The 21,217-nt window shown below is 37.2% G+C and overlaps 1 protein-coding gene across 3 annotated transcripts; it reads left to right on the top strand.

The window, feature by feature from the left end:
* Positions 1–703: 703 nt before the first annotated feature.
* Positions 704–14,527, top strand: hnf4b (hepatic nuclear factor 4, beta). Of its 3 annotated transcripts, none has more exons than XR_003595014.1 (10): positions 704–1,012; positions 2,994–3,165; positions 4,221–4,315; positions 6,567–6,673; positions 7,969–8,100; positions 8,267–8,354; positions 8,430–8,582; positions 10,376–10,633; positions 10,737–10,814; positions 11,008–14,527. XR_003595014.1 is itself a non-coding variant. In XM_028013732.1 (10 exons), coding segments are annotated over exons 1-10 (1,101 nt in total). In that variant the 5' UTR covers positions 705–924; the 3' UTR covers positions 11,009–14,527. The 3 variants fall into 3 exon arrangements, 2 of the variants coding, with proteins under 2 accessions (XP_027869533.1, XP_027869532.1); XM_028013732.1 differs by having other exon boundaries at positions 705–1,012; positions 3,069–3,165; positions 10,733–10,814; XM_028013731.1 differs by having other exon boundaries at positions 705–1,012; positions 10,733–10,814.
* Positions 14,528–21,217: the final 6,690 nt, after the last annotated feature.

Genomic DNA, 21,217 nt, shown 5'->3' with positions numbered 1-21,217 from the left:
TAACTACAACTGCATTATATACATCTGTCTTAGCCTGTAATCTAAAGTATTTTTGTAGTTGCAATCATGCATCTCAAATTTCAGGAAAAAAGACGAGTTACTTGAATCACAGCAGCCAGAGACTTGTGTTGATCAATTCTAGCAAAGATATGCTTATGAGTCAAGATTAACAAAAGCTTTTCACTATCATGGAGCTAAAATACCTTTATCAGTGGAAGAAAAAGAGAAAGCTATCCACTTTAAACAAATGTCACATGCACCCCCTGCAAAGAGGCATTTTTGTCATTCCTCAGAGATAAAACAAAAAGGTTAATCAGACATCAGAAACGCTCTTCTCAACAGTCTAACGCTGTATTTGTTTGCTTGTGTAAAAAACTCCTGAGTGTGATATTGATTACTCAAGCTAAGAGAATCCCAGTAAGATTTTCAGCTAAAATTCAATAAAAGAAAACATCCCAGCAGGCAACCATTGGGTGCTTTTTTGACTTTATTGACGTTTTAAAATCCTACAATAAAAAAACAACAAAAAAAGACCAAGAATCATCGAGTTGCCTCATACCACCGACGGGTCTTTGTCACATATGTTTATCTGTTCGTTGTCCTCATGGAAACTCTTATCTGTCTTCGAACTTTCCCCTTTATTTGTGTAACTCGTGAAAAAAGTAAACAAACAGTGGACCAAATTTCAGCACTAAGGTCAAGGAAAGTGGGACATCGCAGAGGAAGCTTCTCAACTCACCAAAAGAACATTTGGAGTTGCACTATAGCACTAGACACTCCCTGAGAAGATTTAAAAAATAAAGGAAAGAGCCTGAACTGATGATTAAGACCAGTGAGAAAGAGGCACTGAACTGAGTGAATAACCTCACCGACACTGGTCGAGTTTTGCAAATCAGCCTTGAAACCCATCAAACCATCTGAACCATGAAGCTTCCTGGGACAATCATTCTTGCAGCAGCCACTGAAGACTTTAACAGTTCCCTGCTGATTCCACTACCTGGAAATGCAACAGGTATGATCATTCTGTTTTTATCTAAACAAACGTGTAAGCTTTCTGTTTTCTCAGGTGGAGTTTCTACACATAACCATGTTTACTATCAATCTTCTTTGCTGCAATAGACAATTGAGCCTAGAACATTTCGACTCAGGTAAAATCTAGTTTGTGCTCTTGCTCAAAATATGCAGTCTTCTTACAAATCAGTTGGTGACAAAATATTCTAACAACTTTTTTTTTTATTTCCTCACATTACAGCCACAAACAATGCCTTTTGTTAGAAATTTGTATTAGAGAACAGTGCAATGTAATTTATGATTACAAAATTGAGGTGAAAAGAATACATTGTTCAAAAAAAAATTTGCAGATGAAACTGTCTGAAGGAAGGACAGTGCCAGCTTTGCACAACTAGAAAATGCACATTTTGCCAATACACCTTTGCAAAATAGATGACCAAGAAGTTAATTTTCAAATCTTTTCAGATATTCTCCTTTGAATTTGTGTCTGGTCTTTGGGTTATTTTAACACACGAGTATGATTCAGTCTATCGCACTGTAGCTTTGGATGTATGTTTAAAGCAATTATCAAACATTTAACAGGTACCCTTCAAATATTGCCACGTTTATCGCCGTAGCATCTCAAAGCCGTTTCTCTGTCCTGCTGTTGAAAAGTATTTCCACGAGTGGATGCTGCCAACACCATGTTTCACGGTGCGGATGGTGTGTTCAGTGTGACGTGTTGTTTTCTTCACTACTGCATTCTGTATGCATGAGCATGCCCATTTCATTTCCTCTGACATGGCCTGTTTGTTGTGTTTCTTTGGTCTTTGTGGAGTTTTCACAGAGAATGGTCTTATAAAATTGTACACAAATGTGGATTTTATTTACTAATTAGGTGATGTAAGAAGGCATTTAGTTGAGTGGCTAATTTCATATGCTCACTACACTTTTTAGTTGTGAAAAAATAAATAAATAAAATTTTCCCCCACTACAATTATGACCTAATTTGTTTGTCCATCACATAAAATAATAATAACTAAGTTTGTGGTTGAGACGTGGCAGAAAGTTTCAGGTCCAAGAATGTTTTGCAAGGCAAAATACATTACGCATCAACACGTAATTTCAAGTCAATATTAGTTTACATTTCATAAATCTTCAATGATCTGAAAATCCTTCTTCCAATTAAGCCTCTGCGGAGCTGATTCAGGCTCTTTCTCTTCTGTCTTAAGTGGAGCGCTTTTATCACCAGGCTGCTCTTCAAATCCATATAACTGCGAGGCGAACGTATTCTAATCTCTTAATTCAATCTAACTGATCTTTGACCACAGAAAGCCTTTTCCTTGTTAAATCGTAATCCCCAGCTGCCTCATCAGCTTAAACGAAGTGTGCAATTTGCAGACATTATTGCCTGGGGTCTGTACAGTCTCCACAGCAGCAGTCAAACACTGGCAGCGTGCGCTTTAGAGCAACATGGAAGGGAGGTCTGCCTGCCCGTAGTAAAATTAGCCAAAGGAGAGTGCTGGACTTTGCTTCACATTGACCTCTAGCTGTTTTAATTAAATGGGGAGTTTCCTTCTCCTCCTGAGTAATAACTGGCAGAGCTCCTCAGAGGGCCCTTGGCATTCACACTCAAAGCAGTGATAAGTCTTCAAACTGTATAACCCTGCTTTTAATATCATCACACTCAACCAAACTGGACGATAAAACAACGGCCAGATGATTCTGGTGTGCTGAAGTCATACCCCTGCATACAGGTGTTGGTTTCCACAGAGGGGAGATTAGAATTAATGTGCCCTAATTGATGAGAGGGATCAAGAGATATAATCTCCATCCTGGAGTCTGTTTGGTTTTAACACAGCTGATGTTCTCAGGAGGTTGTGACAGAAATGCCTCTGGAGCAAAGTTGTTAAGTTTTTGTTTTTCTCCCTTAGGCATGTTTACTATAAGTAGCTCAATCATTAGCCTGGGATTGTTTTTCTCTGCTATTTTATAATCTGCAGCTGCACCAGAGTCAGTGTCCATGTTGTCAGCTTCCCAGACCTATGGTGGTGGGAGTCATTGCTTCATATGTGCAGACAGAGCCACGGGTAAACACTACGGTGCGTCTAGCTGTGATGGCTGCAAGGGATTCTTCAGGAGAAGCATTCGCAGCAACCAAACATACAACTGCAGGTAAGTTTCATCATACCAAAATGTTTGCTTTGGCACAGAAAACCCAGAATATCCAATATGAAACCATGTTAAACTCTGATTAGAGGTGCCGGGGAGCCCCACTTCTTACGCTGTAAAAGTTTCACAAAGGCTTTAGTGGCTCCAGGAGGAAACTAGTTAAGTTTAATAAAGTGTCAAAGCTGATGTCACTGGAGTCAATGTTGGAGACTTTAAAAGTAAAAACTAAAGTGTCATTGTACAACATCCAAGCGGTCTCTATATTTTTAATGGAGCTGATTACATAAGTAGCCCTGAAAGAACAGGCGCATATATGAACCCTAGAGAAATTGCAAATAATTGAAACTATAAACCCATAAAACCAAATAAACTCATACTCTCCATGACCAAAGCTGTTTTTATATAAGACTTTGAGAAATGGGAGACACAATGTTTGAGCCATCCCTATTCAGGGATGGCTCAGACATACGTACACGTGTACATACACACAGACGAAAAAAAGGGTTTATTTGCATGGCTCAAAAATATAAAAATAGATTTCATCTCAAGGCATTTTATATAATTTAGTTAAATGTTAACCCTTTTATATAAATCCAGATCTTTTCAATGTAACCAATATGGCCATCATTTAGAAACAGTTACCGTTTTCCTTTGTGATCCTACTTATAGTACAGCACAAAGTCAGCTGGTCATAAAGTTGAAGGGTGCTCACACCGAGCCAGGTTCTGCTGGATGTTTCTTCCTGCTAAACTGGAGTTTTTCTCTTTCCCTTGTCACAATATTTATGTCCAGTAAAATAATTAACATTTCTGTCTGTAGTTGAAAGCATTGGAAATTAACAGCTCAATGAAAACTGTCTGATTTCCTTAAATCAAACTTTTTGTAACAAATTGATGCCACCATCAGTTCCTTGATTAAATTATAAAGTGTCTTGTAAAATTAATCTGCTCTATATAAATTCACTGAATTGTAATTACAGTACAAGTCCGAATGATGTTGTCGTCACTTGTAACAACTCTAAATATGTTCACATGCTTCAACATGATGTACATTTCCAGGTTCAACCGGCAATGTGTTGTGGACAAAGACAAAAGGAACCAGTGTCGTTACTGCAGACTGCGGAAATGTTTCAAGGCTGGAATGAGAAAGGAAGGTCAGAACCTCTTTTTTTTTTTTTTTAAATAGACAAGTTACCTTCAGTATTCAGACAGCATATTTTAATTAAACCACAAAAGCTTGCATAATTGTTTCCTATTATAATTCCCTTGTTTAAATGTGTGTGTTTAAATCAATTAAGATTTGTTTCAAATGAACAAAAGGAAAACATTTTGATCTTTAACATGTTTTTGTTCATTTTTGCAAGTGCACATTTTTGTGTGCATTGCATATCATTAGCCTCATCGTTCACTGACACATATGCAGAGAGAAAAGGTCTATTGTCCACACATGAATAATTAAAATTCCTTAGCATGGACTAATATTTGGTTTGCATTTTCCTGGAATAATGTTTTCCCAACACTTTGAAGTGAAGGCCAGAGGCAAAAATTTAAATCTGTACTAATTTGCCTGATTTCCATAACATGCTCCAGCATTACTTCTGAGTTGAGCTTGAAGCACAGCTGCGGTAAAGCAATGCACAAGTCTCCACCGTGGTGGAGTTTCATACTTCACCTTTGAGCATGTTGTAACCGTTTGCTCAAAATCTGGACTTAACTGCTGACCCACAAAAAATCCTTTAGAATTAAATAGAAAATGTCAGTAAAGCTCAAAGGTGGCCAACAGCTCATTTACTTTCACATGTAGCTTGATTAATGTGTTTTCTAAGCCTCTGATGAATGATTACTGTGGGACGTCGTTGTGTGTTTGACTTTGTAGACTTACTGAAATCAGTCTGAGGCCATCCAGAGTGCTGTTTATAATGAGCTGTACATAAAATTAATCAGGAAATATGATATTGCTTCAACAGCAGCAGATGATGCTCTAATTTCATTGTCAGAAGCTTATGTAATTAGCTATTGAAGGCGACATGTTTAAGACAATTACACATCAGAACTTGATTCAAACACTATCCGCTACTATGTGAAGGATATTTATAACTGTTTGATATCTTACAGTTTCTATAAAAAGTATTCACCCCTTTAGGTGTTTACTATTTTTTGTTTTTTTTACAAATCAATTGTCATCAACAAAATTGACCTTTGACATGACAAAAAACAGTGTCAAAGTGAAATCTAATTCTACAAAATGATAACAAAACAAAAACTAAGTAATTGCATGTATATTCACCACCTTTAAAGTGACTGATCTAATTCAACAAAGGTCCAGTCAATTGATCCCAAGAGTCTAGAAATCACTTGAGTCCAGTGAATGTGTCTCAATGATTGTATCTGACAAACTCAAAGCAGGAGAGATTCACCGCTTTGAATGAACTACATAAAGATGCAAAGAGCATCTAGGTTTTACAGTCACAACCCACTGTTGATTTTGGGTTTTGATTCAGACTTTATGTATTTTTATATTTGTATATTAGTGTACATTTTAGTCTCGTATGATTAACTGTCTGCACACACAGAGAGGACAATGAGTAAATGATGTAGGCTGTACAAATCAGATGTTTTGCCTTTCTCTCAACATTATTCCAGTCTTCTTTGTTCATTATTAGTACATGAAAATGGCTAATTAAACCAACTGAGTGATATTGCAGTTACAAATTTCTATCAATTTTCTGAAAGTGAATAGCTATTGTCTATTCATCATTGTTTATACTGGCTTACAATGGCAGGGTTGGTGTTCATCTTTAGCGGTTATTGGGTGAGAGGTAGAGGACATGTTGGACATGCTGCCAGTCCATCACAGAGCAAAAATAATAACATACACTACAAACAACAATGCACACACACAGTCACTCATCCTAATATAGAGAAGTTAACCCAACATGCATATTTCTGAACTGGGGTGAGGCCAGAGTACTGCATTGGGAGAACATGCAAACTTGACTCCCAGTACAGATTTGAACCCATGACCTTTTTTGCTGCAAGCCATGCAGCTGGCTGAGTTCATGCACAGTAGTAATACCTGTTTTGTTCAAAATAATGACAAGATAGACAGCTGTCTCATACATACCTGACAGGCTGTAAAAATCCACAACAGTATAGATATGAACTGCTAGAAGAAAAAAAAGAAATCAGTACTTCAAAAATGAGCAGTTTTATAAAAGAAAGAACTTTCCTTTTGTGGTTTATGTTGTTACCCAGAATCAACAGCATCTTAGTGTAACCTGAGGATAGACAAAGTTCAATAAGGACGCTTCTTTAACAGGGTGTTGAAGGGTGTAGAAGAGAGAGGCTATATATGAAGGAACTAATGAACTTTTCTTAAGAAACTCTCCTTGTTTTGATATCCAGCTGTTCAGAATGAGAGAGACTGCATCAACCCCCACAGAGTCAAGGGACAACCAGTAGGAACTCTGTCCATCAACGTGTTGCTGCAGGCGGAGAACAGCGTGCAACAGGTAACACACTGCTTAGGATCTCAGATTATCTGTGATGAATACTGATACTTCCCTTTTTCGTGACTGCTAAATGATCCCTTTCTGTTTCTGAGAATAACTTAGGTGAAGGTCAGCGATGAAAAAATCTTGGATTACATTTTAGACAGACTCTCCTCGGGTTGGATTTAGTTACTCCTAATTGAACTAAAGGACAAAATTGCACAGGGACCTCTTCTAATCATGGCCCATTTGATGTACCAAGAAGTCTGGCATTGAGGTCTTTTGCCTTCAAGTACATAATAACAACCAGATATGCGTTTTTAACATTCAAAAGGAATGCATAGAAAAAGAAACAACTAGAAGCCCTTAGAGTTGATTTTGAAGAAGACAAGCAGTTTTCTTACATACCAAACATCATTTGAGGAATGCAACATTTTTAACAAAAATCTATATATAAAGCGAAGACTTTCTTTTATTATCATTACTGATGTACAGTATGTGTGAAAGGAGCTTGTGGTATGGTTGCCGAGTAAATTGTGAAAGACTTTGTTTTCTGTCTCTCTGTTCTGGGTTACTGTAGGAAGATGACAATGTAGCATGACATGCTAAGAGAAACACCAGTCAGCTCAAGGTCAAACTTTTTCCAACTTAGATCAGTTTCTACTGATTCTACAGCAGGCTTTGTTGCCCGCTGACGGAACAAAAAATAAATTACTGAAATACTTCTATCAACTCAATAAAAGCTCATTTTAATTAGATAACTTGTAATGTAGGTTATTCTAAATCCATATTTACCCTTGGAATTGAAGCACTTACAAATGGTAGCTAGTCACAAAGGTAAAGCCTGGATTTGACCATTTTTATATCCTTAAATCTCCTGCCTTCACAGTTCTCCTACTCAAACCAATTAAATCAATGTACAACTCAATCCAAATAGGGAATGAATAGAAATAAATGGCACTGAATCAAGCAAACCTTAATTAAATTTAAATTGATTTAATTTAATAAGAACAATTCATTAGGCATTAGTTGGCAATTTATAAGATTGTATTGTACAATGTGTTCAATTGAAAAACTACATGGATTTTGCCGTATTTTTAATGAGAAAAAAGTTTAAAGGAGTCTGTTTTTATTTTCTACTTAAGCAAGAAAGCAGATTTTGATGCTGCTGTTTAAAACCCAGTTTTGAAAAGATCAAAATAAAATTATATTTAAAGAAAACTGATTTACCTGCATAAGTGTTAGACCCCTTGACCACTGTTACATTATTCAGGGTTGCTTTTTGTTCTTAGCTTCTTGTTCTGTTCTCACCTCAGAGTCATGATATCAGCACCAAGAAAACAGCCTGTGTGGGAGACGTGTTTGAATCAATGAAGCAACAGCTCCTCCTGCTGGTGGAATGGGCCAAACATATCCCAGAGTTTTGCAGCCTTCACATAGATGACAGGGTGAGAAGAGCTTTCATTTATTCAAAGTGCTTTGATACTAAAAGGTGCTCTACATATATATGAAGCAGAATCAATAAACAATGGCTTAGCTTACAGGCTCAGTGAATAACCAAATTGCAGCAGCTTCCATTTAAAATATGAAACCTACATCTATGTCCATTTGTAGGTAACTCTTCTACGAACCCATTCTGCTGAACATCTGATTCTGGGGGCAGCAAGACGATCGCTACCCTATAATGACGTCATTCTTTTAGGTAAAATAAACTGTTTGAACATCATCTATTTCTGCAGAAATTGTTCCGATCACGTATGTTTTGTTTCTTAATCAGGCAACGACTTTGTGATCCCCCTGAGAGGAGCTGAGTTGGAAGTGTCCAGAGTGGCTATCAGAATCCAGGAGGAGCTCGTCAAGCCTCTCAGGGAACTGGACATTACAGACAAAGAGTTTGCTTGCCTCAGATCCATAGTTTTCTTTGCCCCAGGTCAGCCCATACCTCTCTAAATCTGTGTGTTATAATTTATCTACCAAAACCTTCTGTGGCATCACAAGAACAGAAGTCATTTTCAGTTGAGGTCTATTTATATTCTTGTCGTTTTCCCCCAGATATCCTTCTGAGTGGTGTGGCTAAACTGGATTTTAGGAGTAAAACATTTGGATATGTTGAAGTTCTTGACTTTCAGGCAGATTTGGCTGCCTGCTGAGATTAATGACATGCTGATCTGAGGTCCTTGGAGTAGAAGGACCTCAGATCAGAGGTAGAGTGAAGACCCAAAGAACGACAAACGAATTGCCACAATGATTTCTCTTTGTTCTACAAAGTTAGTCTGTGACAATGATTTAAACATATCATACCTTGATTCATAAACCTCACAGCAGGATAACGCTAAACTGTATGGGTGGAATTACTGATAAGCTTTTGGAAAATCCTTTGAAATTGCTTACAAATATAAAATATATTCCACTGATTTGACACTGGAGATAGTTTTGATCTTTCTATTGAACAATCTTTGCCATTTATATCAAAGTAAAGGACACTTTTGTGTATTCCTCAGGATTTGGATTTATTCATGTGCAACACTACTATAAACACTTTTGAGATAATTAGAAAATTTAGCAGGAAATAGTGACTCATTAATAATAAATGCATTGTTCATTACGATGAGATCTATCTACCACTTGTTAACAGTCAATGAAATACACAAACATCTAACATGGATAACATTAATTTTACTCCATAAATTGATACCAAAAGGGAAGGTTTTAATGACCACATAATGAAACAGTAATAATATTGCTTAAATTACAATCTATATCGCTCTCTGGAAAGTCTGAGTAAAAGAGTTTTATATCAGAGCAAAGAAAATAAATTCAAAGTCTCTGAACCAACTGAACCAGTCATAGGTCTGGCAGATTTAGGCTTAGATTTAATTGTTTAGATTTTAGGTTTAATTTCACCGATAGGTTTCTTCTGAATCGTAACATTATCATTTTGGTTGGACCCTACCAGAGTCCTGACTAAAATCTGCTAGAGAATCTATAGAGGGAGTTCAAACTCAGTGTGAAGCTTCGAAAACTTGGAGATTATCAACAAAACTAATTCATCAAAATACCAGTGGAAACATGCAAAAGATGGTCAGCAAATGTAACAAGAGTGATTGCTGAAATTCCAACGTTCGTATGTTCGTATATTGAGAAGGTATTAAAAACTGGGCATGACATTTTAATAAAATGCTAATAAAAACCACTGCATCAAATTACTGCTCCTTTAAGATTGTTTCATTATCTTTTAAGAGATTGCTTGTTTCTTGGTTGGTCTTAAATGTAAGCATCTTACGACAGTTCAAACTGGATCTGTTATCACTTTAAATCATTCTATTGAATAAAAGCTTACACTCAAGATTTGACAAAAATTAAATTGTCAAAGATTTGACAATTTTAGACAATTACGGATTAATTCAAAACTTGATCTGTTTTGAATTAATCAAGACAATTATGGATTAATTCAAAACTTTCTGATATTCTCAATCAGCAAAGGCACTAAGATGATAAGATAATATTTACATTTGGAGATTTAATGGAACCAACTGGATCAAGATGTTATTTTGACTGGTCTGACATTTTAAGGAGACCTGTAGAAAAAGCTTTCAAAGTTGAATTCTCTAATTACATGTTTGTGTGAACCTTAGCAAGTTCAACTTTTAAAGTAGTTTTATGAAAAACCTTTTTTCTTTAATCTCTCATTACACCTAAGTTTAACTATCCTTGTATTTTCAGACTGTCCAGGCCTGGAGAACTCTCAGGTGATCCGATATTTGCGTCTCCAGGCCCACGTTCTACTAGAGGAAGCGACGTGTGATCAGAGAGGAAGGTTAGGAGAACTTCTGCTGATTCTTCCTGCTCTGCAGAGTGTTTCCTGGCAGATGGTGGAAACGCTCCATTTGGCAAAGCTGCTGGGTGAAGCCAGATTGGACAGCCTGCTGCAGGAGATGCTGCTTGGAGAGGGAACAGCAACAAATCAAGGGCAGGGTGCCGGTAGGAAACGCTGCACTATAATTATAAAATCAATATTAAAATTTCTTAAATGAATGGTGGTCTTCATTTATAGTTGGATTTGTTTCCTATGACTTTTAGGCAGTATCCTGAACTGTGAGCGTCAGAATGACCTCCGACCTTCTCCTGCCACCTTCACCTCTGAGCTCCCGGGCTTCAACTAGTAAGTATCTCTTAGCAATTAAATGGAAACAATATTTCATCAGCTGATAAATTTATTTTGAACAAAAGTCTAGTAAAATTCACTGTTTAAATATCAATGTAACAAATATGCCTTCCTCTGTATTTTCTAACATTTGTGGTTACTTAACACTGAACTCCACACTAAAAGCAATGACTGATGATTTTTCTGTCAGGTCTTACCGTCGTCCTGCTGCCCACACAGACTGGCACTGAGGTGTCCAGCCATGGAGAGGCTGCCAATGTGCCCACGTTGTACCAAAGGTCTATGTCCGCTACAAGTAAACACCTGTTGAGGAAGCAACAATTCAACTGAAGGACGAGTGGAGTCCTACAAGGCCTTCAGAGTAACACAAACAGGCATATAGAGACTCAACCACAAACTCAATAATGAAACAAAAACATCTAGAAATAAACAAGTTGCTTACTCCAGCTAGCATTTATTTAACTAATGTTTTAAAATATATATATATATATATATATATATATTGCTTTTTTTAAATAAATTTGAAAAGTGAAGTTTCAAATACGGGCAGGAATCAAACAACTGAACTGATCATATTTAGAATATCATCAAGGAAAAAAAAAAGAGGAAAAGAGTATTTCTGATATTGGAGTCACTGAACTGAAGTGAACTGTGTTGTCCAGCAGAGGGCACTAAAATGCTGTTATTTGACATTTTCAAAAGATTGATTTTATAAATGAACACTAGGAAATAAATAGCTTACTTTTAATTTCCCTTAACTGCCTCTTTATACACACAAAACAGACAACATAACTTCTCTATATTAAAAGAGAATTCTCTTTTAATAGAGAGAAATTGAGAATTTATGTTTTTACCAAAATCTGAGTCTTCGGACTAAATGCTAGCAAAATAGTCTAATGTTCTGTGGTCAAATATTAAGAATAAGCCCAGCCTAGTACCCATGAGTGAAATTAATGGCACTAAAAAGTAATGGAAATAATGGGCATCACAGAACTAAACCCTGAATAAAATCCATCTATTTATACATCCATTGTCTTCCACTTGTTCAACATTGTTTCACAGTGGTAACACTTTCAAGAGAGAAAACAGGACGCACTTCTACCCCAGGCCTTTCCAGCTCATTCTAGATCAACCTGAAGCTGCTCCAAGGCCACAGTGGATAAATATTTTGTCCCTCCAGCAAGTTCTACATCTCGTCCCAGTGGGGTAATGTGCCTGGACAACCTCCAAAGGAAGAAACCCATGAGATCCTGATGCCCGACAGCCTCAGTCAACTCCTCTCAGCGCAGAGGAGCAGTGACTCTCTTGCAAGCTACCCTCATATAACTGAGATCCTCATTCTGATGAGAAGCTCAGAAGGCCCCAGCTTTAGTTTTTCAAAAAGTCATGATATAACTTTGGGTAAAGGTTGACTGCTTAAAATTTAAGCTTCACTTTCAGCTGAAGCTTAAATTTTCAGCTAAAAAACTTTAGCTGGTTGTATTGTGTTGTACTCTGTCAAGGTGAAAAAATAATTTTTTCACCTTGACAGAATACAATGTTGGTTGCATTGCTGCAGAATAACCCCTATTTATTGATGATTAATATTTTAAAAGGAGTCCACTGTGCTATAAAATGGTACATCGAGCCATTTTACAGCACACTCAAGTAAATGTGTCACTTTCAGTTGTTACAAAAGTGCATATATCAAGCATAACATAAAAAGAATTTGACGCCTTGAATTTGGGCCTCTGTCTCTTTAAGAAACTCTTTAAGACACTCCACCTTCAGCACACAATCACAACAATGCTTTTTATAGTACTGTTTATCACCATTCTTAGAATCGCTGTACTAAGAAGTAGTTTGCATGATGAGCTCAGCAGACTTGGAGTTCCACCAGATGTTTTGCTAACAGCTGTTTGTCCTGCTGGCATTTAAAAGATTAATGCAAGTTCATCTTTAGGTCAACCAAGGTCAGCTAGGCCCCTCAACGTTACCCCACCCCAACAAAAATTGTGTGAATAGTTTGTGTTCTGTCTGTGCTGGTTTGCCTCGCAAAGGTTTTTGTCAGCATGACCTTCTTTTCAAGCTATTGAAGTAAACAAGTCATATTTAGGCTACAGCACCACCTGGTGGTCAATTTTAGAATATTTTCTTTAATATTTTAAAAACATTTAAGATTACAATTGTATAAACACAGACGTTTACAGCTGTTAAACTGGCAGATATGGCAGAGAAACTTCACTCAATTAGTTAAGATTTATGCCAGTTGTAAACTCATCTCTGTGAAATAATTACATTATTGTATTTTCCAGTTGGCTACAGTGAAGAATGATTGCAGCCACAATTTACACACTTGTAAGCTTTGGCTGACATTTTCACAGGCAGGGAATTTTGATTAAAATACATCAACATCAGAGTTCACAGCCAACCAGAGCAATCTTTGAGCTCCAAATCAGTGCTTGGATTGCAGAGTTTAACATAAACTCACCACTGCACTGACCTGCTGGGTTTGTTTGACCAAGAGAGTCCAGACAGAGAGGAGTGATATGGGCCTGATGAAACAGCTGTGTTTGCTGAGACAAGGCAGAGATGTGTGTGTTGATTTTCTCTTCTGTAGCCTTTCAAGTGTCCCACAATGCAGAATTTGGGTCAAAATCCAAACAATATAATGAGTAGTTGTAGTGTTTTAGAGCAACATAATTACATATGCGCATTAGAAAGCTTTGCAGTTGTGTGACAAGTGTCAGCAAAGAGTGAAAGGACGGACAGCACCTGTGTACACAAACGCAAAGGCATTCCACTGGGACAAAACTGCAACCCAACCACTGTTTGAGTTTTACCATTGCAGACAAGCAAAATGAAAAACACAAAGATGCATAACAAATGCCAAATAATTCACAAGAATTATTAATTTTGCAATGCAAGATATCTTCCAAAATGTACAGTTATGAGAATGCATTTTGCATTCTCATAATTATCCATAGATCAAGACAAACGATTTCTCAGTTTACTAATGGTAAATTTCCTGTTACAGAATGGGTTCCATGGGAAAACAGGCATAAAGTCAAACTGGTTTTGTTTTTTCCCCAACCACTCACATGGAAGATGCCTGTTCCCGTGGAGAGGAAAGGAGTATCAGTATCTCAGTTTGTCTCACAGCTGAGCAGAATTTTTACAGGATTGAATCATTTTTGTTCTCACTTAAAACTTCTGCCTGATGCAAGCTAAAGACACAGAGCAACTTTAGTTGAACCTCTGGCTTTCCTCTGATAATATTGTCCGTAAGCAAACATGCACAGCGTACTTTTGATGGCCAGCCCTGTTTCAACACGTATAGATGCCAATGTTAGATGACTACCAGTGAGTTTTGGACATCTACCAAGAAAATGAAAAGAAACCCCAGGCTTGGAAGAACAAAACACTCTTGCCTTTAACAAACATTGTCCAAAAAAAAAAAAGACAAAAACATGTGTCTGACCTTCTATCTGAACATGTGTCTCACAGAGAGCACAGGTTTTTCCATAACACTCAGCTGTAATTAAAATATATTGTCCCTTCAATATATTTAGCACATCAAACATTGTCTACACATCAACATTAGATTGTAGGATCTACAAGAGGCTGCATTGCAGATGGTAAAACTGCACTCAGGTCAGCATCTGTCTTGTATATAAACTGATTAGACACTTAGTCTCCAGCGTGGAGAGAAAAAAAAAGAAAAAAAAAAACTTTCCACAAACTTGAATCTTTGTCAATTATACATTTTTCCATGAGAACCTCAAAGCTACAGGGAGAACCTCAGAGCTTTTGTTGTCAACATGAGTCTTCCATATCACATCGTCTGACTGAAATGCACGTGTTCAAATCATTTTGTTGCTGGGTGTTCAGTTTGTTCTGTTTGGTTCTTTTTGTGCTTAGTATTGTTCACTTCAATCCCTCTTTTATTTTAGGAGTGTTTCTTTTCTCCTATTTTAGTACCTGTGCTTTTCAGTTCTTGCAATAGTATTCATTGTTTCCACCTGCGTCTTGTCATCCGGACAGTGTATACATAACCTTGTCGCTCCCTCTCTCTCTTTTTCCGTCTATACACTTTGTCTTTCAGTTTAGTCTCTAGTGATGTTATTTTGGCTGTTTTAAAAAGTTTCTTTGGTGCTTTGATCTTTTTTTCTATTGTCTGTCTGGGTTCTCCAGCACATTCAGTTCTTCTATGTTTATAAAAGCCTCTTGAATCTGTCAATCACCCATCTCTCATGTTTGGACTTTAAATAATTTCTCCAAGCATCAGTTTCACGACTGATGACAAAACTGTGTCAGTAGAAAACGAACTGTATGTCAAACTGTATCCATAAGAAAGTCTAGGGAGTAAATAAATAATACATTTTAAAAGTTTGTCGTCAAGAGGTTTACTTTTGTATCAACTTGTAAAACAGCCATGCGTCTCCTTCAACAAATCCATGACATATGTCTTTAGTGGACGTCTGTTATGCTTAATATTCAAATATTTGCTTTCGAGGATTAGACATTTCTCTAATCCTCCATTTGCAAAAAAAAAAACAAACATAAGTTTTCAAGAAGTGCGGGAACATGTTAAATAGTTGACTGTCAAGCTGAACTTGTTACAGTTATATTGCTGTGTTACGCAAGAAACTGAAAGCAGGTGACAGATTGGACTGCGTCAGGGCACATCAGAACAGAAAGACCTACAAAAGCACCATAGCTGTCATCGCAAAGCAACTCTCGCTCTTTTTCCTGGAAGATACCACAGCTGGGAGCAACAGAAAGACTGTCAGAAACAGACAGACACTGATAAATAATGTGCTTCAGACTTAAAATGCATGACTTTTTCATATTTATTGCAGCTTATTCGATAAACTATATATTATATTCTTTGCCAATGAGAAAATATTTAGGAATGGTGTTTTAGCAGTAGAGCAACTATTTCCAAGAAAGAGAAATCTCACCAATATCTGAAAATACCACAACTTTCCATTGAGAAAAACTGCACAACACCCTCACACTGACAGCACCTAGAGACTTGTCTCTCACTCAACACAGCTCACTGGTTCCAGGAAAGCATCCCAACTAAAGTAGCATTTTCAGGTCAACTTGAAGATGTATTGCATCAGCAGGCCTGTTAGGATAGTCTGTTGGTCAGCAGTTTTATCTCCCGTTACTCCCTACAACAGGAAAACACCACACTGAGTCACTGAGACAGTTTGCTAAGACGTCAAGCTGCAGCCACCACTCCCAAAATATGAATTATGGTTTGTGGAGAGACAGGTTTTTTTGTTTTTAGTTTGGTTTTGCCATTCCCCTTTTTGAGGGGAGACTAAACGTAGCTTTAAATATAGGTTTTATTACAAACACAACTATCCTTTAACTCTTTACTATTATTGTCGGTAAACTATATTTCTGGTTTGGGTTTTATGCTATGATAACAAATTAATGGACCGTCTTGACAAGAAACAGGCCATGTTAAATAAAGTCCAGATACACAAAGAGAAACATTCCTATAGAGTGAAAACATTTTTGCACAATTACATACAAAAAGCAAATATACATTTATCACAGCTGTCTAGATGTAATTTGTCTACATAAAAACAATGCCTGGAAGAGCCAAAAATAGAAATATTAGGTGTTTAACAATGACTGACAAAGTATAGTCTTGTGTTCAAATGAATAGACTGTTTAATGAGGAAATAAATCTAGCTAAAAGTATGTGTCTTTTCTTTGCAAAACATACCAAAACATTTATAGGGAAGAAGGCACCAACACTCAACTTATCTGGGAAGTAAACCTTTCCCAGACCCCATTCAGTCCCACTGTGTGAGAAGAAGCTCAGAGGGAGTTTCCAGACTCTTCTACAACAAATTCACCATCACCAGCTTGAACTTGGGCTATGATGCTCAGTCTGACATTTGTCTTGGCAGGAGGAGTCAGTGCCAGCATGAGAGCAGATGACATTAAAAGCATGGGAAAGGCAGTCTTGGGGTATTAGGAATTCCAATTGGCAACACAGGAATAGAAATGGTCGGCCATGAAGTAGTTAGTGAGGGACCAAAATGCAGAAACCAACAGTGGCATACAAAAATAAAGAGTTCTTTGATAATGAACAATATGGAGAACTTTGAGGTTCAGGAAAATCACAGGACAAGTAGGTCATGGAGAGCAAAGGCAGTGTAATGGAAGAATCCAGCAAGAAACAATGACAACCAAGAGCTTAAATACTGAGACAGGGGTGGAAAATGACAAATGAACCAGATGAAGTAATCAGAGGAGATGTGGAAGACTTGTGGCAGAATGAAAACTTAGCAAGGAAGATTAATTAACACAAACTGAGCTTCCAAACAAACCCGAAACAACCATGAGAAAATGAATCCAAAATATAAAACTTTAATAGCAATAATAACTGAATATAGCAAGTAGTAATGCCAGATCATCATTTCCATCCCAGAAATAATTTAAAACCCGCCACAACACGCAAAAAGCCGTTCAATAGTGCTATATGGAGCATGAAGCACAACATGACTATATTTCCAAGAAATTTAACACCACCTTTAAAAAAAAAACAGCAACCACAGGAAGATCAGAGCCAGTAAAGGTGATACGTCACCCAGCCTCCCCAAACATATTTTCAGATAGGCTCCATAACAACCACATACTCTATTTTTCACAATCAGTGAGCACACACACACACATGAAGAGCTACTTCTACATAACTACAACGTTTGAATTTTGGTGCTTACCTTGATGCAGAGTAGACTGTAGGCTGGAATGCACAACCTTAGTCTTCTCCTGATCTAAAACACCCCCTTATGATCAGAGATCAGTGCATGGTTGAGTCAAATTTCTCCAATAAACTGTCAAGGAGGACGGAAAGTTGCTGAAGTCCATCTATTCCGTGTTGATCCTGAACGCATATCGATCGAACTTGAAAGGAGCGGCAGGTCAACGCGGTTTCTGGGGCCATCTTTGAACAGAGTAACTACGAAAGAAGCTCTTTCAATTGGCGCATTAGTTGCAGAAAGGTTGCGCAGTTTGATAGCACCAAGTGCTAAATTCCGAAAGCAGTCTCATATTTTTGCCCACTTCAGCATTTTAAGTCTAGGTCTATTACAGCACTTTCACTAAGTTGCTACTAAAACTAGCAAAATTCCGGCGTCCACAAGTTCTTCGTTGTCAACGCCCTGCAGGTGACAATAGCCAATCAGTGGATATACAGATCAGGGGGCATTGATTGGTTGAAAATGGTTCCAAAAGGTTAACTCAAAATTGAAAAGCATCTGATCCATACTCTAATCTGGAAGGTGGCGGTAATGCACCTAAAAGTTGTTTGCCAAACCCCATAAAAGAAAGAGAAGACGAAGAGGAACTCTAAATCCAATTCAACCACGCCCAAAACCTGCAAAATCTAAATCAAAATTGCCCAGTTGTGCAGAAACCGCGAATCTTGCAATCTTACAACTCAGGCGGCAACACCATTTTAACCATAGACTCTAACAATAATAAACCGTGACATAATTAGAGAATCATTTAAAGATTACAAAAGAACAGAGACGATTAATTGTTAACAAGTGTTAACAATTAATCGTTAACACTTGTTAATGACTTATCTGTCACGAAGAGAAGAAAAATAATGGCACTTGCCTGCAGTTACAGCCCCTTAATGAACTATGTTAAACAAGGAAACTCTAAAAGAAAATGGTAAGTTATGTGTTCAAAAACTGAAGAGAAATTACACCATCACTCAACGATTGAAGACTAAAAGGAGAGTTAAATGTTTTCATATAATCGCAGACATGACATGAGTCAAGTAGAAATATTTCCAAAGTATGCACTCCTTCTTAGTCACCTAGTCAAAACCTTTCAGCAGTAGAGAAATAAATACACCAAGTACTAAATGCATCACTTTTTCTCAGGAAATATACTGTAAATCTAAAACTTTTACCAAAAGGTAAACGCTGTTTTAATTCTCTTTCATCAAGTCAGACTGATGCTTCACATCTGCACTGCATACTGTTTTGAGTTCTTTATAATAAATGGCTGCCACACAAAGTTGAGGTTAGTAGCTATGGGTGGAGAATCTCTTTTTCTCAGAAACAAGAATTGTCAAGTTAATCTGAAGAGAGTATTCCATAGTCATTGAAAACAGAAATTCTTGAGCTCCTTAATGTTTACTTTCCACCCTCAAAAAGAGGAGAAGAAGTTAGTAGTAAGCTTTTGTATTTCTTTTTTCCCCATCTGTTTACTACACTGGAGTTGTATTGCAAATATGCATTCACTGTCACTAGAGCTCACAAACATCTGGCAGAAGATGGCAAAATGCACAAAAGTCAAAGCAGGTCGATCAGAATTACTTAATCATAATGTAAAAATATTAAGAGCGAATGATGCTATTTTCTTTTTTTTCCTTGACAGTGTCCATCACGGTTTTGGGATTGCTGTTAGAAATCCATCTAAAACCTATTTTAATGTTACTGTTTTTTCTTCATCAAGTATTCTTCAGAGGAAAATTCCAACACAAGAAATGGAAATGAGTTAGAAAACCTACTATTCCCTATTTATGCACAGCTTTGTCAAAAATGCAAGTAGTAAGAATTGACATCCTTTGCAGAACGTCCAATGAAGTTTTGCAAAGGAAACCTCTGCAGTAATAAATCATACTTCTACATTAACTAGTGTTGGGTGTTTTTGTTTTACTGTACAGTTGTTGTGAAAAGGAAGTACACATTTGTCTTGTAACCTTAATACATCAAATGTTCTCCAGTGGCTCCAGAGTTTCTGTAGTACTGGTTTAGCTCTTACACAAGCCATCTGAGGGTAGAGCTTTTCAAACAGACAGTACCACTGGCACTCGGGCTCTGTTTACTTCTTCTGAACTTTCCGCTTCTCTTGCTGTTCCACTTGGAACAAAGTGCCGACAAACTCTTGTGCTACTTATTGGACTCATCTGTTCATCATGGAGGACAGAAAAGGCACAAAAGAAGCAGCCATCCATTACTGGCGTGTGATTTTGTGTCATCTTCACCGTGTGATGACAGATTCCCAAACTGGGCTATGAGTGAGGCCTTTGTTACAGCATCTATAACGAGGTTCTCCATCTTTACACTTTGTTTCTGACAGCCGGTTTATGTATCAGTGCAGCATTTTATGAACTTACCACCAGACAAATACTAGGCTAATGAGGCAGCTTTGAGAAAGAGAGCTATTTCTGACTCTAAGGAATCCCAAAGCTTTCAGTGGAAAAGTTTAGCTGGTTGTATATTGTGTAAAAAAAAAAAAAAGTAGAGACTGGAGAATCGCTACCCATGGTTGAGCATTTCTGTGTGGTCAATAAAAAACAGTCAATCCACAGTAATCTTATTACAGTTTAAAGTAGACAGTTTGATCTCCTCATAATTGTATTTCAAGATGATGTTGATTTACATTATACACCGTGCCACATATGTTACTAGAGAGTAATACCTCCAATATCTGGCGGCCAAATCAACATTGATGTATTTTAAGCATAGAAAAGGTTTAAAATATGTTGTGAGCAGTGAAGAGTGATTGATAGGATGAAGGGAAAGAAGGAAGAACAAGAGCAATGTAACGAGTATCAAAGCTAAATTTATGATTAATTTCACAATCAAATTGTTTTAGTGCAACCCTAATGTTCATATAATTAACAGTTCTTTTTCCAAATTGCCAACTTTATACTCAAAACTGGCACTTATCCTTCAAATACTTGGTTGTGTGTTAGTAATGTGCTAAATTATTGTGACCTTCTGTGAGGATCAATGCTGAAAATCACAATAGATCATAGAACTTGCAGCCTTTCATTACTTTTTTCACATTAGCACAAGTTTAAATATATTTGAACATGGAAAAGAGAATGTCTTCTAAACTAAGAGGACTGTTTTACACCATGGTATAAGGTTTTGATCAAATAAATCTGCAAGTATTCAACATGTGGATCTTAAAATGGCTTTTCCAAGAAGCATAGTGCATCTCAAGAAAGAAAGAAAAACTTTTTGTGGGACCATACCTTCAACCGCTATATGACACGTTTATATTTCCAGTCTCAGAAAGCGTTTCTGTGTGCCACTTGGCTGACTACACTCCATCAACAAAGATTACTCATCATTTCCCTGAAGAAGACTCTTGTGCTTTCCCTGTTTGGTTTCTTTGTCATGAGCCAGGAATAAAACTAATTCCCAAGGAGGAATCCAGCCCGTGACATACTCTGGGCCTGGGGGATCTAAGACTGACGACAATATGCAGATTATCAATCAAAATTAAAACATTAAAACATCAATAGGGATGTATTTCTTTCTTGGGGGATTGTCATAAAAACGTGAATGTTTTGGCTTATTCAGAGCATGACTGTCTCATTTGATTATCTGTTCAATGGCTTTGCAGAGATTTTTAGATGCCAA

The sequence above is a fragment of the Xiphophorus couchianus genome, chromosome 4 (assembly GCF_001444195.1).
Source record: "Xiphophorus couchianus chromosome 4, X_couchianus-1.0, whole genome shotgun sequence".
NCBI lineage: Eukaryota > Metazoa > Chordata > Actinopteri > Cyprinodontiformes > Poeciliidae > Xiphophorus > Xiphophorus couchianus.
The sequence above is the reverse complement of the archived record's forward strand: the minus strand, read 5'-3'. Positions and strand labels throughout refer to the sequence as shown.